The 21,227-nt window shown below is 40.7% G+C and overlaps 1 protein-coding gene across 1 annotated transcript; it reads right to left on the reverse strand.

The window, feature by feature from the left end:
- Positions 1-314: 314 nt before the first annotated feature.
- On the reverse strand, positions 315-20,640 carry LOC311043842 (myosin heavy chain, fast skeletal muscle-like). The gene is made up of 40 exons (XM_084055212.1): positions 20,599-20,640; positions 20,249-20,467; positions 20,025-20,168; positions 19,651-19,807; positions 19,533-19,560; positions 19,335-19,443; positions 19,132-19,224; positions 18,979-19,042; positions 18,634-18,732; positions 18,446-18,549; positions 17,764-17,902; positions 17,345-17,463; positions 16,023-16,172; positions 15,759-15,929; positions 15,350-15,653; positions 14,570-14,634; positions 14,159-14,246; positions 13,766-13,883; positions 13,517-13,640; positions 13,288-13,424; positions 12,798-13,053; positions 12,052-12,294; positions 11,501-11,677; positions 11,272-11,417; positions 11,048-11,138; positions 10,569-10,958; positions 10,230-10,356; positions 9,951-10,069; positions 4,415-4,611; positions 3,945-4,128; positions 3,645-3,810; positions 3,370-3,494; positions 2,918-3,226; positions 2,599-2,802; positions 2,388-2,513; positions 1,622-1,792; positions 1,434-1,538; positions 1,235-1,330; positions 538-666; positions 315-437 (listed from the first exon to the last, which is right to left on the reverse strand). Exons 2-40 carry the CDS (start codon positions 20,453-20,455, stop codon positions 417-419), a joined length of 5,802 nt encoding a protein of 1,933 aa, XP_083911338.1. The 5' UTR covers positions 20,456-20,467; positions 20,599-20,640; the 3' UTR covers positions 315-416.
- Positions 20,641-21,227: the final 587 nt, after the last annotated feature.

Consider the following 21,227-nt stretch of genomic DNA (forward strand, 5'->3'; position numbering starts at 1 on the left):
CAGCAGGTCTAATTTAGCAAAACAAATGTTGTTAACAAAACGCCTCAAATCATGAATGCAGTCAGTGTCCGATTGTCGTGCAAGGCCTAAGAAGAAATGGCACCCTTTTCACATTGGCCTATTATAGCGCCACCAGGCCACAATAGCCTACCTGACCTGGCAGGAGACCTGTGCTCCGAGGAGCACTTTTTCTAGTCTTTACAATGGGTTCACATAATGGTATAGTGGACATGTGAGTTGGACCCAGAATTAAAACCTCACAATAAAAAGTATTGACAAGACAAAGTAATAACTACAAGAAACAACAACATCACTTTGTTGCCACCTTTATTGAATACAATGGGTCATATTTTATGACTTTTTGAATACAACGGGTCATATTTTATGACTTTGTATGGTGACTTGAATTGGAGAACTTATTCTGCAGCTTCTTTTCCCTGTAACAATAGGAACATCATTTTAGATATTCAACATGAATCTTTAGTTAAATCTTAGTTAAAGATAATGAACCTTAAGTTCATATTGCGCATGTATTACCTTGGAGTCACGACTTTTAGCTCTCATCTTGTTGACCACGCCTTCAGCGATGTCAGCACGCTCTTCAGCCTCCTCAAGCTCATGCTGAACCTTTCTGCACTTGGACAGGTGAGTGTTGGCTGCTTCCTCCTACAATATGATAGAGATGGTTCACAGCCTCAATATTAGAAAAGAGCATCTTACAATTATGGTCAAAACAAGACAATTTCAGGAATGTGTGGTTGTGAATAATACAGTGGCCCATGCCGCATGTTCATGAGTACCTTGGGCCCACAAGACAGTTTTCTGAAAAACTTGTGTTTCCATGTCAGTGGTTCTCAAACTTTTTCATGTCAAGGACCCCCAAAATTATATGTATTTAGCCGCCAACCCCATCTAAAAAAATCCAGGGAACGCTCCAGAAGCAAAGATTTGAATAAAAAAAAATTGCTTTGAAAAAAATATGTATATTCAAAGATTCGTAAAAATGTTCAAATTTAGAAAAAATAGCAGATCTACAAGCTCATGAGCGCTATGAGCTTGTATATCTGCTAATTTTGAATATCCAAAGTATAAAATATGGTTAAAGTGGTCCAAATGATTGTAACACAGATGCTTTCCCAGTTTAACTGAGTGAATCTTTAGTTAAACTATGACAACAACACTATGCCCATGGAAACCACAACTAAAAATGCATCACTATGTATATTTGTCTTACCGCTTCCTCAGCCTGCCTCTTGTAGCCCTTCACCTTCATCTGCAGCTTGTCTACCAGATCCTGAAGCCTGCCAAGATTCTTCTTGTCCTCTTCAGTCTGAAGTGAGAGTGAATTTATATTTAATGAGTTGTATGTTCATGCAATCTATTCATTTTGTCAATGACATGATGGTCATTAAAGTGAACGTGATATACAGTACCTGGTATGTCAGCTCCTTCACTCTCCTCTCGTACTTGCGGACACCTTTAATAGCATCTGCTCCACCTCTCTGTGCAGAGTCGACCTCTCCCTCCAGTTCACGCACCTTCACAGTTGAATTATACATTATCAAATGATTTCTTCTTATTTCATTGACTGTAACCCGTGTTGAAGTAAACTACATCTTACCCTAGACTCCAGTTTCTGGAGCTGCTTCTTGCCTCCCTTCATAGCCAGGTTCTCCGCCTCATCCAGACGGTGCTGCAGGTCCTTGACTGTGACCTCCAGGTTCTTCTTCATTCTCTCCAGGTGAGAACTAGTGTCCTGTTCCTTCTTCAGCTCCTCGGCCATCATAGCAGCCTGGAAAGTCAATTTTGTATTAAGATAAAATATAAGTTTCCTGCAAGGAAAAGATATCTTGGTATCCATGCCGCTGCTACACACAATTATCAAGAAAATAGATTATACTTAACCACACTATAAGTGTGCTGAAATTCACATGTTGACTGTGAGACAATAGCTCATAAGAATAATAAATACAAATCAGATAATAGTGTCATAAGACCAGAAGGAATCTAACCAGGTAGTACAGCAGGTAATACAATCACAATATCTTAGTACCACTAATTGTTGATGGAGGATGGAATGATTCTTGTACCAGTTCAGTCTGCACTGTAGCATTCTGTCTCCCCGAGTACATATTTTTTATATAAAGACTGAAATTAGAGATTATTGTTTCCCAATGATCTTCATGGCTGTTTGAATGAGACATGCAAGTTTAGGATTTAGTGTGAGCCTTCTAAAATATATTCTCTGTTATAGCCTACAGAGCAAAGGTTTACAACATGCGCATGGCATGAGCGAGCTGTATTGTATTATATTTTTATATTAAGCATGCCATAAGGATGTTTAATTGTCCTGGTAGATTGGACGAGGGGCGGACATCCTAACTTACATCAGTGATGGCTTTCTTGGCCTTCTCTTCAGCATTCCTTGCTTCTGAAACACTGTCATCCACTTCACCTTGGACCTGGATCAGGTCACTCTCAAGCTTCTTCTTGGTGCCCGCAAGGCTTGTGTTCTAAAATAAAGATTCAGTTTAATAATGTAAGTATGCATGACTTGTATGTTAAATATTTGATTTTGACAGTTTTCCATTGACTTACCTGAGAGTGCAACAGGCCAGCACGTTCAGTAGCATCCACCAGTTCTTGTTCAGCCACTTTGCGGCCTCTCTCTGTCTGTTCCAGAGCCACTCTCAGCTCCTCAATCTCCGCGACCATGAGGCCGTTCCTACGCTCCAACATGGCAGCTTGCTCCTTCAGATCTTCTGCGGCTCTGAGAGCATCATCAAGGTGCAGTTGGGCATCCTAAAATAAATCACATTTGAGGTGGTTATGTTAAGAGAAACATCAGAATGTGACCACTCATTGTTCAGAGTAGCTCCACTGTTTGGATATGTGTCTAACTACTATGTTTTTGCACCTTAAGCGTTCCCTGGACATTCCTCAGCTGCTTCTGGGCTTCAGCAGCCTGGCGGTTGGAGTGACTCAGCTGAACCTCCATCTCGTTCAGGTCTCCCTCCATCTTCTTCTTGATCCTCAGGGCATCGTTCCTGCTCCTGACCTCAGAGTCCAGATTGGTCTGCATGGAATCAATCACCCTCTGGCTGTTCCTCTTGATCTGCTCCATCTCTTCATCCTTCTCTGCCAGCTTCCTGTCCACCTCACCCTTGATCTGGTTTAGCTCCAGCTGGACACGAAGAATCTTGGACTCCTCGTGCTCCAGAGTACCCTAAAATATAATACAGGATCAAAAAGTCGTAGGACCTTTTAATGTATTGATCATATACTGCTACACTGTTTGAATAAAAAAAGTATGGAAAGAAATAAAAGATATAGAAAATTCCATTCTTCAACTAGAACCTAAAGGTTTACCTCGGCTTCCTCCAGGGCTGTCTGGATCTCTGACTTCTCTGTCTCCGTCTGTTTCTTGGACTTCTCCAGCTCATGGATGCTTTTTCCAGTCTCACCGATCTGTTCAGTCAGGTCTGAGATCTCCTCTGCAGTTGATTGAAAACAGTCAATGAAGAACTTTTCAATGAGCAATTTCATTTGAATGAAGTTGGTGGAGCCTAATCCACTTATTGATCTTGAACATTTTATGCATGTCTTATATATTTAATACAATAAATGTGTAGAGAAAAACTCACGTTGCAGGTTCTTGTTCTCACGCTTCATGGTCTCCAGGTGGTCCAGAGACTCCTCATAGGAATTTTTCATCTTAAACATCTCAGTGCTGAGAGAACGAGCCTCTTTCTGAGCTCCTTCCAGCTCTGCCTGTCCCTCCTCATATTTCTGCTTCCATTCTGCCAGGACCTGCACACCGTTTGTAATGAAATGTGTAATTTACCTCCACCTTAAGGACCTGCACACCGTTTGTAATGACATGTGTCATTTACCTCCACTTTAAGGAGGATAATTTAGTTTCAAAATGATGAATGTCAAAGCACCTTATCAAAGTTCCTCTGTTTCTTGTCAAGGTTGGCAGCCAAACCGTTGGCCCTCTCCACATCAATCATGAGGTCTTCCACTTCACCCTGGAGTCTCTGTTTGGTTTTCTCCAGAGAGGCGCACTTGGAATTCACAGCCTCGATTTGCTCCTCAGCTTCCTGAAGACGCTGGGCGAGCTTCTTCCTGTTGGTCGGTTTTGAATGGAATCAAATTGTATTGTGGGCAGTATGTAACATGTAAAATACTAAATGTGACAGCATCACAATCATTTTAACCACTTTATCTATTTATACGTTGGCTATTAAGAAATAGCAGATATACAGTACAAGCTCACAGAACGTGAATTCCTGCTATTTTTGCAACTAATTAAAATCTTGAAAGTGTTTGAAAAATGTTGAATAATATTCTCTGCTGAAGGGTCCCTGGCACAAGACATTGACAGATGGGGTGTAAAACATTGACCACTTACTTAGCTTCCTCCAGCTCCTCAGTGCGTTGGACAGCATCAGTCTCATACTTGCTTCTCCACTGACACACCTCAGCGTTGGCCTTGGACATTCCACGCTGCAGTTCAGCCTTGGCCTCCTGTTCCTCCTCAAACTGCTCCCTCAGAAGGTCACAGTCATGGCGAGCTGACTGCACACCATGAGCAAGGGCATTCTTTGCCTGTCAAAAGAAAACAATGCCAAAATAATGTCAGCTGGTTAAAATTGCAAAAAGATACAAATTAGGCCTTTTTGTAAAAAAAAAAAAAAAGATAGAGAAAGAAAAGAAAAGGCTGTTCCTTACAATTAAATTGTAAGGAACAGCCTTTTCTTTTTTTAGGCATATAGCCTAAATTCACTCTTTAGACACTCTTAATCTAGAGCTATTTAGTACATCAAATGCATAGAAACGGTAATCTAGGATCATAGGTAAACCAAGAATCTATCATTAGTATAACATATGAAACTATACAAATAGTCCTTGGGCCAGACGAGATATCGCTACCACAAAGTTGGCAAAACCTTACCTATACTAAATTGTTTTTTGGGCCAATATAAGTAAATAAAAATATGATAGACTTTCCATAGGAGCAGCTTTTTGTATTTTTTGACATGTTGTTATTTTTCTCTATAGGCGGATTTTCATTCATAGCCAACAACATATTAAAAGTTATATAACACACTTTTTGGACATCACACTGCTCCTTTTTTTTATAAATTAAACAAACCTGTGTCCAATTAAAGTAGTTGATGAAGTGGGTGTGGCCTATTTGGTGGTGGAGCAGTTTTTTCAGGAATCAAAGCTGAAGTAGTAGAGGCCCTAGGAGGGGTCCACGCGCGACTGCTTATTTTTTTTTCTAGTTTTGATTTTTGGCATCCATAGGACCTCTAATATTGGGATTTTGATGATCCCAAGAAAAAAAGTGGTCCCAAGTGTGTTTTTTTCAATGTTTTATTAACCCTATGAGACCTGCGGGATGGCTGGCTGGAACGCCGGCGAGACTGTCTTTCGGAGACTGTGGAACACTCAAATTTAGACGTAGCCCAAAGATAGAGATACCATTTGATTCCAGACAACCTCAGGTTTCCAATGGGACCAACCTTGTCATGCTACCTTGTCGGGAAGGGGGCTAAATACCTAATGATTCAAAGTTAAGACAACATTTTGGCGAGGGAAAAACGACCATCACCATTTTCCAAATGGTCCCTTGAGCTGTCACCTCAATATATGTGAATGAAAATGGGTTACATGGATACCTACAAGCCTCTCCTGTACAGACATGCCAAATGTATGCCTATCTCATGCAGTTCTGGGCAAGAACCATGCAGTGTTTTGCATGCAGTACAAATATGTAATTTCTGCCTATTGTAAAAAGGAGACCACTTCTAGGAGAGGAGACTGCATCTATAGCTGTATGAGACCACTGTACTGTATCTAGAAACCACTGTACTGTATCTAGACCACCCCACTGTATCTATTGCTATATGAGACCACTTTAATGTATCTAGAGACCACTGTATTGTATATATACAACCGCACTGTATCTATTGCTATATGAGACCACTTTACTGTATCTAGAGACCACTGTATTGTATATATACCACTGTACTGCATCTATTGCTACATGAGACCACTGTACTGCATATATGAGACCACTGTATTGCATCTAGACCACTGTGCTGCATCTATATCCCACTGTACTGAATCTATAAACCACTGTGCTGCATCCAATCCCACTGTACTGAATCTATAAACTACTGTACTGCATGTATAGACCATTGTACTGCATTTATAGACCGCATACATTGACCACTGTACTGTATCTATAGACCACTATACTGCATCTCAACTCAACACAGCTTTAAACATGTATATATAAAGCACATTTAACATGACTATGTCGCCACAAAGGCTCGGTAGATGCAGTACAGTGATCTACAGATGCACTAGAGTGATCTACAGATGCAGTAGAGTGGTCTACAGATGCAGTAGAGGGGTCTACAGATGCACTACAGTGGTCTACAGATGCACTAGAGTGGTCTACAGATGCAGTAGAGTGATCTACAGATGCAGTAGAGTGGTCTACAGATGCACTACAGTGGTCTACAGATGCAGTAGAGTGGTCTACAAATGCAGTAGAGGGGTCTACAGATGCACTAGAGTGGTCTACAGATGCAGTAGAGGGGTCTACAGATGCACTACAGTGGTCTACAGATGCACTACAGTGGTCTACAGATGCAGTAGAGGGGTCTACAGATGCAGTAGAGTGGTCTACAGATGCAGTAGAGTGGTCTACAGATGCAGTAGAGTGGTCTACAGATGCAGTAGAGGGGTCTACAGATGCAGTAGAGTGGTCTACAGATGCAGTAGAGGGGTCTACAGATGCAGTAGAGTGGTCTACAGATGCACTACAGTGGTCTACAGATGCAGTATAGGGGTCTACAGATGCAGTATAGGGGTCTACAGATGCAGTAGAGGGGTCTACAGATGCAGTAGAGGGGTCTACAGATGCAGTAGAGGGGTCTACAGATGCAGTATAGTGGTCTACAGATGCACTAGAGTGGTCTACAGATGCACTAGAGTGGTCTACAGATGCACTAGAGTGGTCTACAGATGCAGTAGAGGGGTCTACAGATGCAGTATCAGTGTCCAGAGATGTCTACAGATCAAGACAGTAGTCTACAGACATACTAGAGGGGTCTACAGACACACTAGAGGGGTCTACAGATCACGACAGGGGTCTACAGATGCACTACATGGTCTACACAGATGCACTACAGTGGTCTATCGATACAGTACAGCAGTCTATAGATACAGTAGCTAGTCTATAGATGCAGTACAGTGGTCTTTAGATGCAGTACAATGGTCTATATATGCAGTACAGTGGTTTATAGATTCAGTACAGTGGGATATAGATGCAGCACAGTGGTCTAGATGCAATACAGTGGTCTCATATAGCTATAGATGCAGTACAGTGGTATATATACACAATACAGTGGTCTTTAGATACAGTAAAGTGGTCTCAGATAGCAATAGATACAGTGTGGTGGTCTGCACTAGAGTGATCTACAGATGCAGTAGAGGGGTCTACAGATGCACTACAGTGGTCTACAGATGCAGTAGAGTGGTCTACAGATGCAGTAGAGGGGTCTACAGATGCACTACAGTGGTCTACAGATGCAGTAGAGTGGTCTACAGATGCAGTAGAGGGGTCTACAGATGCAGTAGAGTGGTCTACAGATGCACTAGAGTGGTCTACAGATGCAGTAGAGTGGTCTACAGATGCACTACAGTGGTCTACAGATGCACTACAGTGGTCTACAGATGCAGTAGAGGGGTCTACAGATGCAGTAGAGTGGTCTACAGATGCACTACAGTGGTCTACAGATGCAGTAGAGTGGTCTACAGATGCAGTAGAGGGGTCTACAGATGCAGTAGAGTGGTCTACAGATGCAGTAGAGGGGTCTACAGATGCAGTAGAGTGGTCTACAGATGCACTACAGTGGTCTACAGATGCAGTATAGGGGTCTACAGATGCAGTATAGGGGTCTACAGATGCAGTAGAGGGGTCTACAGATGCAGTAGAGGGGTCTACAGATGCAGTAGAGGGGTCTACAGATGCAGTATAGTGGTCTACAGATGCACTAGAGTGGTCTACAGATGCACTAGAGTGGTCTACAGATGCACTAGAGTGGTCTACAGATGCAGTAGAGGGGTCTACAGATGCAGTATCAGTGTCCAGAGATGTCTACAGATCAAGACAGTAGTCTACAGACATACTAGAGGGGTCTACAGACACACTAGAGGGGTCTACAGATCACGACAGGGGTCTACAGATGCACTACATGGTCTACACAGATGCACTACAGTGGTCTATCGATACAGTACAGCAGTCTATAGATACAGTAGCTAGTCTATAGATGCAGTACAGTGGTCTTTAGATGCAGTACAATGGTCTATATATGCAGTACAGTGGTTTATAGATTCAGTACAGTGGGATATAGATGCAGCACAGTGGTCTAGATGCAATACAGTGGTCTCATATAGCTATAGATGCAGTACAGTGGTATATATACACAATACAGTGGTCTTTAGATACAGTAAAGTGGTCTCAGATAGCAATAGATACAGTGTGGTGGTCTGCACTAGAGTGATCTACAGATGCAGTAGAGGGGTCTACAGATGCACTACAGTGGTCTACAGATGCAGTAGAGTGGTCTACAGATGCAGTAGAGGGGTCTACAGATGCACTACAGTGGTCTACAGATGCAGTAGAGTGGTCTACAGATGCAGTAGAGGGGTCTACAGATGCAGTAGAGTGGTCTACAGATGCACTAGAGTGGTCTACAGATGCAGTAGAGTGGTCTACAGATGCACTACAGTGGTCTACAGATGCAGTAGAGTGGTCTACAGACCACTTCCAATATATTCAGTACAGTACAGTGGTTTCTAGATACAGTACAGTGGTCTCATACAGCTATAGATGCAGTCTCCTCTCCTAGAAGTGGTCTCCTTTTTACAATAGGCAGAAATTACATATTTGTACTGAATGCAAAACACTGCATGGTTCTTGCCCAGAACTGCATGACCATCTTGGATGGCATCTTGAAAATTATGCCTTTCTGCTAAGTATATTTTCCTGGATATTTGGGATGTTCTCAAGCATGCCTAAAGGTACCAGAATCAATTGAAAACCCTTTTGTATCAATGTTTAGGGAGGTTTAGTGGTACTCTTTCTTATATGCCTATTGACCGGTCTATTTCTCATAAAAAGTGCTTGTTTAAGATAAGGCTGAAAATTACCACCCCAGAATGAAATACTATGGGTAAATTATACATTTCCTGAATCCTTAGGGTCATGTCAGTATTCCAGTTGGTGTGTTTTGTGTCTCTGATGTTTCTTGATGCCACAGAACTAAAAGAAAATATATGGTTTAGGCGGAAATTGTGAGAAAAAAAAGGTTATTAAAGGTTTGAAGAGCTCCAGTGACCACTGTACTTATCATACATAGTCACCAAAGGGCTCGAATGAAAGCTCAAAGTGTCCCCTTAAAAATGATACCAAACATAAAATATAAAACATTGTAATATGCCCTGAACGTGAGCCAATACCAAGATATGCACATGTGTCTAAAATGCCATTTTTCAATGGGGGGTGGTAACTTTAGCAGCTGATAACCCAAATTTAGCTGGGCCTCAGGAAGGTCTATCATACAAAAATAATATCTAGGGATGTATAGGAATAAAAAAATCCCAACTAGAATTTGCCATCCCAGGTGGTAGCGATATGTGAGATTTTGGGGTTTGGCCCAAGGACTAAAACTATTACTATAGGATGCCAGATCAACAAATTAACTTGGCATCTGCCTACATAACATCTAAAATTACATTTTAACCTTTGCATAAGCCTGGAAGGTCGTCAAGGCTATAGGGCAAGTGCTACGGTCTAAGGTGGAGAAGAGGTGAGTGTTCAGATTACGGCGGAAGATTGGAGTGAGTCTGCAGTTCTAACTCCTTACCTTAACCTCCTCTTCAACATGTCTCTTCAACTCCTCAATCTGCTGGGTGAAGGCCTGCTTGCCTCTGGTGAGCTGAGAGACGAGAGCTTCTTTTTCTTCAAGTTGACGAGCAAACTCACCTGGTTAGAAATTTGAATATTTGTTTCAATTATTGAAATAAATATTTGTTTAATACATATTCCTTGGATAATTGCTAATAAAAGCATTATCTCTAATTAGAGAATTTGCTCAAGTACGACAAACCACATAGGCAAAGTAGACTTTACGGTGAACATGTACCGTTTTCTGTCAACAGTCTTGCTCTCTGAGCTGAAACATCATTTATCTGGCGAACATTCTCATCACTCTTGGCCTTGATTTCACCAAGTTGGTCCTCAAGGGTGCGGCTCATCTTCTCAAGATTTCCCTGTTAATTAACATTGGGACATATTCAATCACTGAAGTAAACCTGTTTACTTGTCTACCTGTTTGATCATTGTCATGTCGGTTCATTGTTTGTTACATGAAAGTGTCCTGTATATCCATATGAGCTGGGCTTCCTTGGAAGCATTACACTTTAATAAAGAAGTCCCCAATTTTTTGAGCTTTTGGTTCATTGAACCAAGTATTTTGTATTACCTTAGCCTTAGCCACCGCTTCCATGTTGCTGGACAGGTCGTCGATCTCCATCTTGTATTCACTTTTCTCCTTCTCCAGTTTCTGCTTGACTCTCTGGAGGTTGTCGATCTGTTCACCCAGTTCAGCCACGCTGTCGGCCTGTTTCTTACGGAGGCCAGAGGAGGTGGCCTCGTGCTGCAGGGTGGACTCTTCGAGGTCACGACGCAGCTTCTGGAACTCAGCCTCACGCTTCTTGTTCATCTCGATCTGAGAGGCGGTGGCTCCACCAGCCTCCTCCAGCCTCTCACTGATCTCTTCAAGTTCCCTGGAGAGGTCAGCTCTCTGCTTCTCAACCTTGGCACGAGCAGCGCGCTCCGCCTCGATCTCTTCCTCCAGTTCTTCAATACGAGCCTTTCAAATTTACTATTTTAGGTTAACATGTTAAAGTCCTAATACACATACTTATTGTTAATGATTTTACAGAAAGGAAAAATAAATACCTGGAGTTCTTTGATCTTCTTCTGCAGCTGGGCCCCCAAAGATTGTTCATCCTCAATCTTACTCAGAAGTTGGCTTGTTTCAAATTCCTTCCTGTGGAATACAGTGTCATATTTTAGTGTCATTCTGCAGGTATAGTTGTTTCTCCATGGCATTTAAAATTGTTTATTCATTATTATTATTAGGCAAATTATGAATTGATTATAGATATTGAGGTCCACATTACTTCTTTATCTTCTCATCAGACTGTTGCTTGTCATTCTCCAGATCCATGATGGATTCCTGGGTCAGTTTCAGATCACCCTCAAGCTTTCTCTTGGCTCTCTCCAGGTCCATGCGGAGCTTCTTCTCTTGCTCCAGAGAACCCTCCAACTGCACATAATAATATTATTGTTTTTATTATTATTCATTAACAACAATAAAAATACAGTGTATGTTCACTTCTATGAACTCACATCGTCGACTTGCTGTTCCAGCTTGGTCTTGGCCTTGGTCAGAGTGTTGACTTTGTCTTCCTCTGCCTGCAGGTCATCCAGGGTCTGCTGATGTGCCTCTTGGAGGGCTTTCTTCTCCTTGGTCAGCTTAGCAAGTCCTTCATCCTGAGAGGCCATCTCCTCAGTCAGGTTCTTCACCTAAATGAACCCAATATAGACAGTGTTAATAAGTCCTTCATCCTGAGAGGCCATCTCCTCAATCAGGTTCTTCACCTGATAAAGCAGAACAGAACTGGAATAGATCATTATTGCACTTGTTCTCTGTCGGGTGGAAACCTCATAATGTCCAAAACACAAACTTTTCAGGATTCACATCCAATTATAGCAGTAGCAGATCGACAAGCTTGTAGATCTGCTACTTTTGATGCTTTTGTGTGACACTGTGGTACGATCAAGTAGGCCGTTAGTTTACGAAAAAACACAACAAGTTAAAATATGGAGATAGGAGGTTTCTGCCCGACAGCAACGACTACTAACTTGATAGAAACCCCAGAGAGTTTATGATCACAAACCTTGTTTTCAGTGGCGTGTTTCTCCTTCTCCACTTTGGCCAATGTGAGCTCCAGGTCATCAATGTCCTTTTTGAGCTCAGAGCATTCGTCTTCCAGCTTCCTCTTCTTGGCGGTCAGTTCCGCGTTGATCTCCTCCTCGTCCTCCAGTCTCTCGGTCGTCTCTTTGACCTTTGCCTCCAACTGGATCTTACTTTTAATAAGACCCTCACATCTCTCCTCAGCATCATTCAATGCTTCATCTCCCTGGTTGTCAATGAAAAAGATAAGTGAGGGAACTTGTTGCAGCATTTGTTCTGGGTGAGATATATGAGATTTGTTTTGCAGCTGCTTCCTGGGGGGTGGGGGTACATTAACACAAGGGACATTAACTGACTGAACGAGCTGGTGAAAACGGCAGGCTCTGTCATTGCTAGATTCTGGACGGTACTGAGGCGTTGGCGGAGGTGAGGACGAGGAAGAAGCTGGAGGCTATCAACATCCTCCAAAAGGATGTACTATAGTAGTGCGTGCAGGTGAGGAGCAGTGGCATATGCAGATTCAACGGCCCCCACAGAAGAACGACAAATTGGGTCAGGCGTTTGTGCTGGTAGCCATCTAGCTATACAATGATGCCAACAGCCGTTCGACCACCAGACATTCTCTGGCATGGTCTACATCTACATTCTACATTAGATAAAAGATTTGAGACAGGATGATAAACAATATGAAATATTATCAACATTTCCTGTACAAGTGTAGCTACTTACTGATAACGCTGACTGTGCAAGGTTATTTTTCTCCTGCACCAGAGCCACCATCTTCTCTTCCAGTGTCTTTTTCGAGGCCAGGGCCGCGGCCAGGTCGACCTTCATCTTTTCGTAGTTCTCCTTCATGTTCATCAGCTCCTTCTCAGTCTCAGCGCTCTGCAGAAGAGGCTTGATCTTGAAGTACAGCGCCATCCATGGCCAGTTTTTCACATTGCAGAATGAGCGCACGTTGAACTGGATGGAGTAAATGGCCTCTCTGTGGAAAAACGGTTGAAGTGTGTCATGATTGTGGACAGTGATGAAAGAAGTATACTCACATGTGTTACATAAGTAAAAGTATCAATACTGCAATGTAGAAATACTCTGTTACAAGTAAACTTCTGGTATTTAAAATTTACATGAGTAAAAGTATAAAAATACTGACATCAAAATATAGTACCGAAAGTAAAAGTACTCAAACTCATATCAATTAATGATGTTTTCAAAGTACCTCCTAGCCATCATCTTGACAAACTCCCGTCTCATGACGTAAGCTCGTGCGAGAGCCTGAGTCATGGTTACCAGAACAAACAGCTTTTCATCTCGCATCTCCTCAAGGACACCCAGCAGACCAGCTTTGAAGAACACCTGCATACAATGTTATAATGTAACTGAACAACTGTAAAATCAACTTTTAGTCCTCTGTCGATAACGTTAAACAAGATTTGCAGTGTGTTTACCTTGGTGTGTCCAAACTTGTACTCATCTTGAGGTACGTCAATGGACCCAAGCAGCTTCTCTGAAGCTTTCTTGTTGTCCATGAACGCGCCATCGGGACATGCGCTGGCATTCAGTACTTTGTACCTGTTTTGTAAAAGTTCATGGTCATTTTGCACTGACGTTCAGTTGTTTGTACCTGTTTTGTAAAAGTGGGTCATTTAGCGTTAATAGGTTTGGAACTAAAAGCTGCTGGAAAAAGAAAAGAATACCTCTGCTTGAAGTCAGCATAGGGAATTCTGCTGGGGAAGCCCTTTCTACAAATCCTGATGCCCTCCAGCACACCGTTACACCTCAGCTGATGGATGACCAGGAAGTTCTCCATCAGGCCTGTAAAGATGTTGCTCCATTATTATTATTATTATTACTATTAGGACAGATTAAGTAAACACTGGCCAATGTTGTATTAAATGATCACCCCACAATCATTGTTTACATTTTTACTTGGAGTCTTTGACTCGTTGGTAATCATATATATATATATATATATATATATATATATATATATATATATATATATATATATATATATATATATATATATATATATATATATATATATATATATATAATTACATTTAATCACATATATTTTCTGTGTTTACCTGGAGTCTTGGACTCGTTGGGAATGAGGCAACGCACAAAGTGAGGATGAGTGCTCCTCAAGTTGGTCATCAGCAACCCAAGGTTCGCCTATTGAGACATAAAAGAGCCAAGTGGACTTATTATAAGCCAAAAGTGATACAATATTGTACTTTTCCCTCCACTACAACTATTTGAACACTTTAGATACTCTACAGATTTTGATTGTTCTCGAACATACATTAACCACTTAAGCCCTATTTTAAACTTCAGCCATTGAAAGATAGCTGATCTACAAGCTCACAACTTTGTTTAATTGTTATATTCCAACATGAAAAGACGTGCCTATTTCTTACATGGATATAATGTTGATAATTATAATGCTTCATTCTTACAGGAATATAATGTTAATAATAATGAATAAATATTCTTACCCTGAAAGCACTAGACACAGTCTGCATGGAACCACCCTTCTTCTTGCCTCCCTTCTTATTCGGGTCTGTTATATTCGTTAGAATCATCAAATCAAAGTTTATTAATATAGCACATTTTCAACGACCAAGGTCGAACCAAAGTGCTGAACAAGAACAAATTAAAAAGCAGGCAAACAGAGCTGAAGAAAACAAATTAAAGCAAAAGAAAAATAATTAAAATAATAAAGGAAGGCAAACAAGTTAAACAGATCACAACACGAATGAAACAAAACAGCATAACAAAGTATACACAATCAAGGTATACATAGCAAGGGTATACATACATGCTCAAGCAGCATTAAAGGCCAGGGAGAAAAAATTGGTCTTTCTTTAATAGATATTTAAAAATCCCTAAGGACTGAGCAGAGCGAATATGAAGAGGCAGGGTATTCCACAATCTGGGGCCGGCCACGGCAAAGGCTCGGCCCCCTCTAGTCTTATCCGGGCACAGTCAAGAGCAGCTGGTCAGCCAACCTCAAGGGTCTGGCTGGAATATATGGCTGAATGAGCTCAGATAGGTATGGGGGGGCACCCAAATTTGGGCTTTAAAAACAAACAAAAAAAACAATTCTAAAGCGGACAGGGAGCCAGTGGAGTGAGACAAGGACTGTTGTGATGGTGCTTTTTCTTGGCGGTGGGGAGGCGAGCGGCAGCATTTTGAACAAGCTGCAGACGCCTGAGGCCAGATTGATCAATGCCTGCGTACAGAGTGTTGCAATAATCAATCAATAATGAACATACCTTCAGGCTCAGGTTGGGGATACAACACAGTCAACAGTTTAACTGAAGACTTCTGGTACAGCTGCACCACAGAGTCGTTCAACGGGTCTTTGTTCTTCTCTAGCCAGCCTGTGATGCTGTAGTCCACAGTTCCAGCGTAGTGGACCAGGGAGAAGTGGGCCTCACCCTTGCCTTTGGCAGGTTTCGGCTTCTCAAAGGCCTTGTTCTTCCCAAGATGCGTGCCATGCAACTTGTCGTTGAAAGTTTTGTCTGAAGCCTTTGGGAACATGCACTCCTCTTCAAGAATGGAGAAGATGCCCAATGGCTTTGTAAAGGAGACAAAAGAGACACATCACCAAAAAACGTAGTGCCAATGACAAAAAACTATATTAACATGTCATGTCCATTAAAGTACAGAATAATTGTATACCTTCTCAATGAGCTCAATGCAGACGGCCAAGTCCATGCCGAAGTCAATGAGATCCCAGGGGATTCCCTCTTTCTTGTATTCCTCTTGTTCAAGAACAAACATGGTGTGGTTGAAAAACTGTTGCAGTTTCTCATTGGTGAAGTTGATGCACAGCTGCTCCAGGGTGTTGAACTGTGAGTGGAAATATCATTAGCCCAATTTCTTGAACTTGCGTAATTTTGACAAAAAGAATTAGTCTCCCACTTAAAAAAAGTCCATGCTTACATCAAAGATTTCAAAACCAGCGATGTCCAGCACACCAATGTAGTAGTTTCTCTGCTGCTTGGTGTCCAGCATCTCATTGATCCTAATGACCATCCACAAGAACAGCTTCTCATAGATGGACTTGGCCAAGGCACCGACTGAGTTCATTACCTAAGGAAATAGGAACATTATTAGTAGGGGTGTGAATTACACAATTTACATTTTAGGCATTTAGCAGACGCTCTTAATACAGAGTGATATACAATAAGCAAGGAAAACACAAGGTAATAGCCTACGTCAAATGCATAGCAATAGTAATCTAGGATCATAGGTAAACCAAGAACCTATCATCAGTCTAAAGGGTTAGGGTTAGCATCATCTAAAGAAAATACACACCATACACATTATAGGATGCCAGGTCTAAAAATGAACATGGCATTTGTCTACATAACATGCTATTTAAATTACATTTTAGCCTTTACATAAGCCTGCAAGGTCATCAAGGCTGGGGAAAGTGCTACGGCAAGTGCTACGGGCTAAGGTGAAGTCTGAAGAGGTGAGTCTTCAGATTACGGTAGAAGATTGGGAGTGAGTCTGCAGTTCTACTGCAATGGGGAGTTTGTTCCACAGTTCGGGAGCCAGACGGGAGAACAGTCTGTCCCATCTCTCTCTCTCTGGCTTTGAGAGACGGGGAGAGAGAGAAACAGTGAATGTAGGTTTTCATAGACCTGGTCGCTGGTTTCACTCACAGAATCTGGCAACGTCGAAGACAGCTCAGACCAAACCTTTACACCTCTCTCTCCCCCCTCTTCACTACCCGACGGTTCTACCAGTCGGCCCAAGAACTGAACATGTTCGGTTTCCCCGAGTCGGCCAATAAGGCCCCGACGGACGCCCCCACGGACCCCTAATCGACGGAAAGACGATATCCAACGCTTTCCGACGCCGAGTCGGCCCAAAATCGGTGCAGCTGCCTTTAAGGAAGGTTCTGACAGCTTGCCTGTGTTAGCTGATCTGAGGGAGCGGGAGGGGTTGTATGGTTAGATACACAATGTGTAGTGTTTCTTTTTTTTTTTTTTTGTACAGGTATGACAATACTGTTAAAATAATATTTCAGAGGTGCAGGGAACTGCACATGTTTCTGCAAAGTCATATTTTTTGTATGCTCGTCATATATTAAATAAATACATAGAAATGAATTTGAATAATGTTGGAGGATCATTTTATTTACAGAAACTGATTTAAGACAGTCTGGACACTCAAAAAGAGTTGCAATGGTATGCTGTGTTGAGGATATAAGGTGTGTATGAAATCATATCATGGAACTAATGTAACTTACTCACCTGTGGCACAGTCTGTCCCTTAGTGACATACTCGTTTCCGACTTTCACTCTGGGGTAGCAATATGCCTTAAGCATCTCTGCTGAGTTCAGACCCAACAGGTAGCAAATCTTGTCAGCCTCTGAAATGTTCATACAATTTGCAATTTACAATTTAGGCATTTAGCAGACGCTCTTAATCCAGAGTGCAATTTACAGTAAGCTTATAAGAAAAAAGGAAATCTATTGAAAATATATTTAGCTTCATTTAGAATATAAGTAAATACAATACTTGTGACAAAGTATGCATTATTTTCATTCCTTAGTTGAAGATGAAGCTCACCCTCCGTGCCATCATGATAAATAATAATAATGATAATACTACTACTACTACTACTACTAATAATAATAATAATAATTATAATAATAAAGATGCAGCTCACCCTCCGTGCCATCAGGCTCAGCCTGCTCCTCACGCTGCTTCTGTTTGAATTTCAAGACCCCATGATGCATCACTGAACCGGTGAACTTGTAGATGTACTGTTTCTGCTCAGCGTCGAAGCCCAGGATGTCAATAGCATCCTGATGTCAATAAGCAGAGATGTATTCAAAATATTGAGATTAAGCATTAGATTAACAGACATCCTTTAAAACTCTCTAGAACTCAACAGTAAACAAACCAACATACAGTATACAGTAAGTGTATACGGAGTATCTGCACATTTCTATAGTGACAATTTGAGGGCTTTCAATACCTTGTAATGTCATTTGAAAAAGAAAACAAATAAGATCAATACTGTGTCAAAAGTAATCAACAAACTATACTATACAAAATGTCAAACATTGGTCAAATTGTCAAATATTACCAAAGAAATAAGCAAAACATTTGTAGATCGGCTATTCTCACAATATTTATCTGTTGAACCGAGTCAAACTAAATGTAATGCCTCAACTGCTACAATTCCAAGTGCTTGACAGGGTGGGGGGTCCCCAGTTCAAATATGATTATTTTGAGGGGTCAAGGACTGAAAACTTTGAAAAGCACTGCTTTAGAAAAGACATTTTGTAGAGCAACTGACTGCATTAGCACAGTGTATTAGAAAGATTAACATAATGTTCACTGACGTCAGTAGCGTCCAGCTCTTCTTTGTCATTAATGCTGGCCACAGTGATCTGACCCATGCTGATCAACGGGAAGTCGTAGGGGTTGGAGGTGATCAAGCACATTTCTTAAAAGGGATTAAAAAAAGTGTGACATTGTGTTTTAATTGATTCATTTATATTCTCATTCCATCATCAGTAATTCCATTTACCAATAATCTCAGGTTTGTGGTTGGTCATCATCTGGAAAAAGATGTGGTAACCTCTCTCTGCAGGAAGCTGGTAGGTCACTCTAGACTTCTCCAGCAGATCTATATGGGTTGTACATAACTCATAATAATAATAATAATAATAATAATAATAATAATAATAATAATAATAACAAGGGTAAATGTAATTATATATATATATATATATATATATATATATATATATATATATATATATATATATATATATATGATAATGATAATAATCTATATGGGTTGTTCATAACTCAAAATATAATCCTCAGATTAACGCATACATATTTTATCATCTGTGAACTTCATACTTACATGTCTCAATATCAGCACTGGACAGTTTGCCCGTTGTGTTGAAATGGATTCTGATGAATTTACCCTGTTTGATATATAGCACAATTTGTTGCATCCCTCTACATTGTGGAATTATTGCAAGTTTTCTCATAAAATGTCATTATTTACACTTACAAAGCGAGAGGAGTTGTCATTCCTCACAGTCTTGGCATTACCATAGGCCTCCAGCAAAGGATTGGCTGCAATAATCTGATCCTCCAGTGACCCCTAGAATGTTTTAGACATCGCCCAATATAAAATTGATCAGAATTCTTTCAAATTGAATTGCCATATTGCATATAAATGCTTTATGTTCAAAAACATGTACATAATTATACCTTGATTTTACCACTATCGGCCGCTTTTTCTCCACTTGCAGAACTAGCTGTTGCAAAGTACTGGATGACACGCTTGGTGTTCACAGTCTTTCCAGCACCGGATTCTCCACTGGTTATAAATGCATACATTCAGATAAATGCAGTTACTGAATTTGTGTAAATGTTCCTTTTTTAATGCCTAGTAAATGGGAAACTTACGTGATCAGGACAGACTGGTTCTCTTTATCTGTAAAATGTAAAGCAAACTTTTAATCATGGATACAGCACAAAACCATTATAGTTATATTTGTTTGACATTGTCCTAACTAGTACGTACCCATCAGCATGAACTGATAGGCGTTGTCAGAGACAGAGAAGATGTGGGGTGGAGCCTCAATACGCTTCTTGCCTCTGTAGGCATTTACAACCTCCTGGTCGTACACTGGGAGCCACTTGTAGGGGTTCACAGTTGCACAAAACAAGCCAGAGTAGGTCTGAAGGGGAGAAGAGAGAGAACATTAACATCATACAACATAGCACTGAGCATGCCACATATCTGGGGCAACGGATCACTAGAGCTGGGATTACAGTCACAAGTTGAATTTGTTATTCTATGGTTTTCACTTGATGTTAAATATAACTTGTAGACTGTGTTTCTCTGCTATCGACAGGTGCAATGCTGTACTGTTCTCAGTATGTAGAAAACCTTACATAGATCATCCATGCTGCATAACGCTCTTTGAGGTTATACAGAACGGTGGCTTCAGTGAGGTGGGTCATCATGGCCATGTCCTCAATTTTGTCGTACTTGGGAGGGTTCATAGGGGTGACATCAGCCGACTTCACAGTTCTCTCCTAAAAAAAAAAGCACAACTTCAGAATGTATTGTGATTTTTACTGTGCCACTATTTGATTTTAAATACACCTCTACCTACCATCTTATCCAAGAGCGTTTCCACGGTGACTTTGTCACCGTCCGTCTTTATGATTTTACACTTGAGGTACAGCTCCTTAACATCGGCCACATATGCTGCAGTTTTGGCATCAAAGGGCAAACTTTGAGACTCCATTCTCTCTTTCTCTGGCTTACGGAGGTAAATGGCGGCCTTGCCATACTGCTCCATCTCTGCGTCCGTACTCATGGTGGCGGCTTTCTGTAGACGGACAAATAGATCGCGTTGATGCCTTTGCTGACTTGAGATATGAGCAGATAACTGTAGGACTATGTAGGACTATTCTTATGGTTATAGCTTATTGTAGGTTTAATAGAAAAAGTATCACTCACTTTTCCCCTCTACCAGTAGCAGTGAAACTTTGTGTGCAACCCCTGAGTGTGGGGGAAAAAAACACATCATTTTGAGGACATTAACATGAGTTGAATGATTTAATACACTACTATTTATAATCATGAATTAAATTAGATTATATGAATCCTAATGTTCATTCTTGCCTCACTCTCTTTTTTTATTTCTCATTAGTTCCACATCTAAAAAGATCCATTTCAATATTATTTACATACATTGAAATAAAATTGTACTTTCCAATTCAGTTCTTTTGTTTGGTTGTTTGTTTGTTTTTTGCTTATGCTTAATTTCACCAAGTTATTATTATTTTTTTTTCATTACAGCCATGTTTCTTTTTTTGTACTGAAGCAATGCTAGATGTTTTTTTAATTAAGGTTACATTCAGAGTTGTGTAGAATAGCCATACTGTACTCAAGTAAAAATATTGTTACTTTAAAATAATAACTCTAGTAGATGTACAATGTGAATTATTGTTTAAATAATCACAACATTATTGAAATGTCTAAAAAGAAATGAATTAACAAAAGCTAATTCCAATCTGGCCTAATCCATATCACTATAATTAAAACAATACACAATCAACCATTTAAATATGTACAATATAAAATAA

This window comes from Gymnoscopelus microlampas, assembly GCF_963454915.1.
Source record: "Gymnoscopelus microlampas genome assembly, chromosome: 4".
Lineage (NCBI taxonomy): Eukaryota > Metazoa > Chordata > Actinopteri > Myctophiformes > Myctophidae > Gymnoscopelus > Gymnoscopelus microlampas.

What these genes read in the sequence shown, in the direction of transcription:
- LOC311043842 (XM_084055212.1), bottom strand. Translation starts at nt 20,455, where the DNA reads ATGAGTACGGACGCAGAGATGGAGCAGTATGGCAAGGCCGCCATTTAC. An exon ending in CCAAGAAAGCCATCACTGAT is followed by an intron (nt 1,793 to 2,387) that starts GTAAGTTAGGAT and finishes TTGACTTTCCAG; the next exon opens with GCTGCTATGATGGCCGAGGA. An exon ending in TGAAGGAGCTGACATACCAG is followed by an intron (nt 1,331 to 1,433) that starts GTACTGTATATC and finishes CTCTCACTTCAG; the next exon opens with ACTGAAGAGGACAAGAAGAA.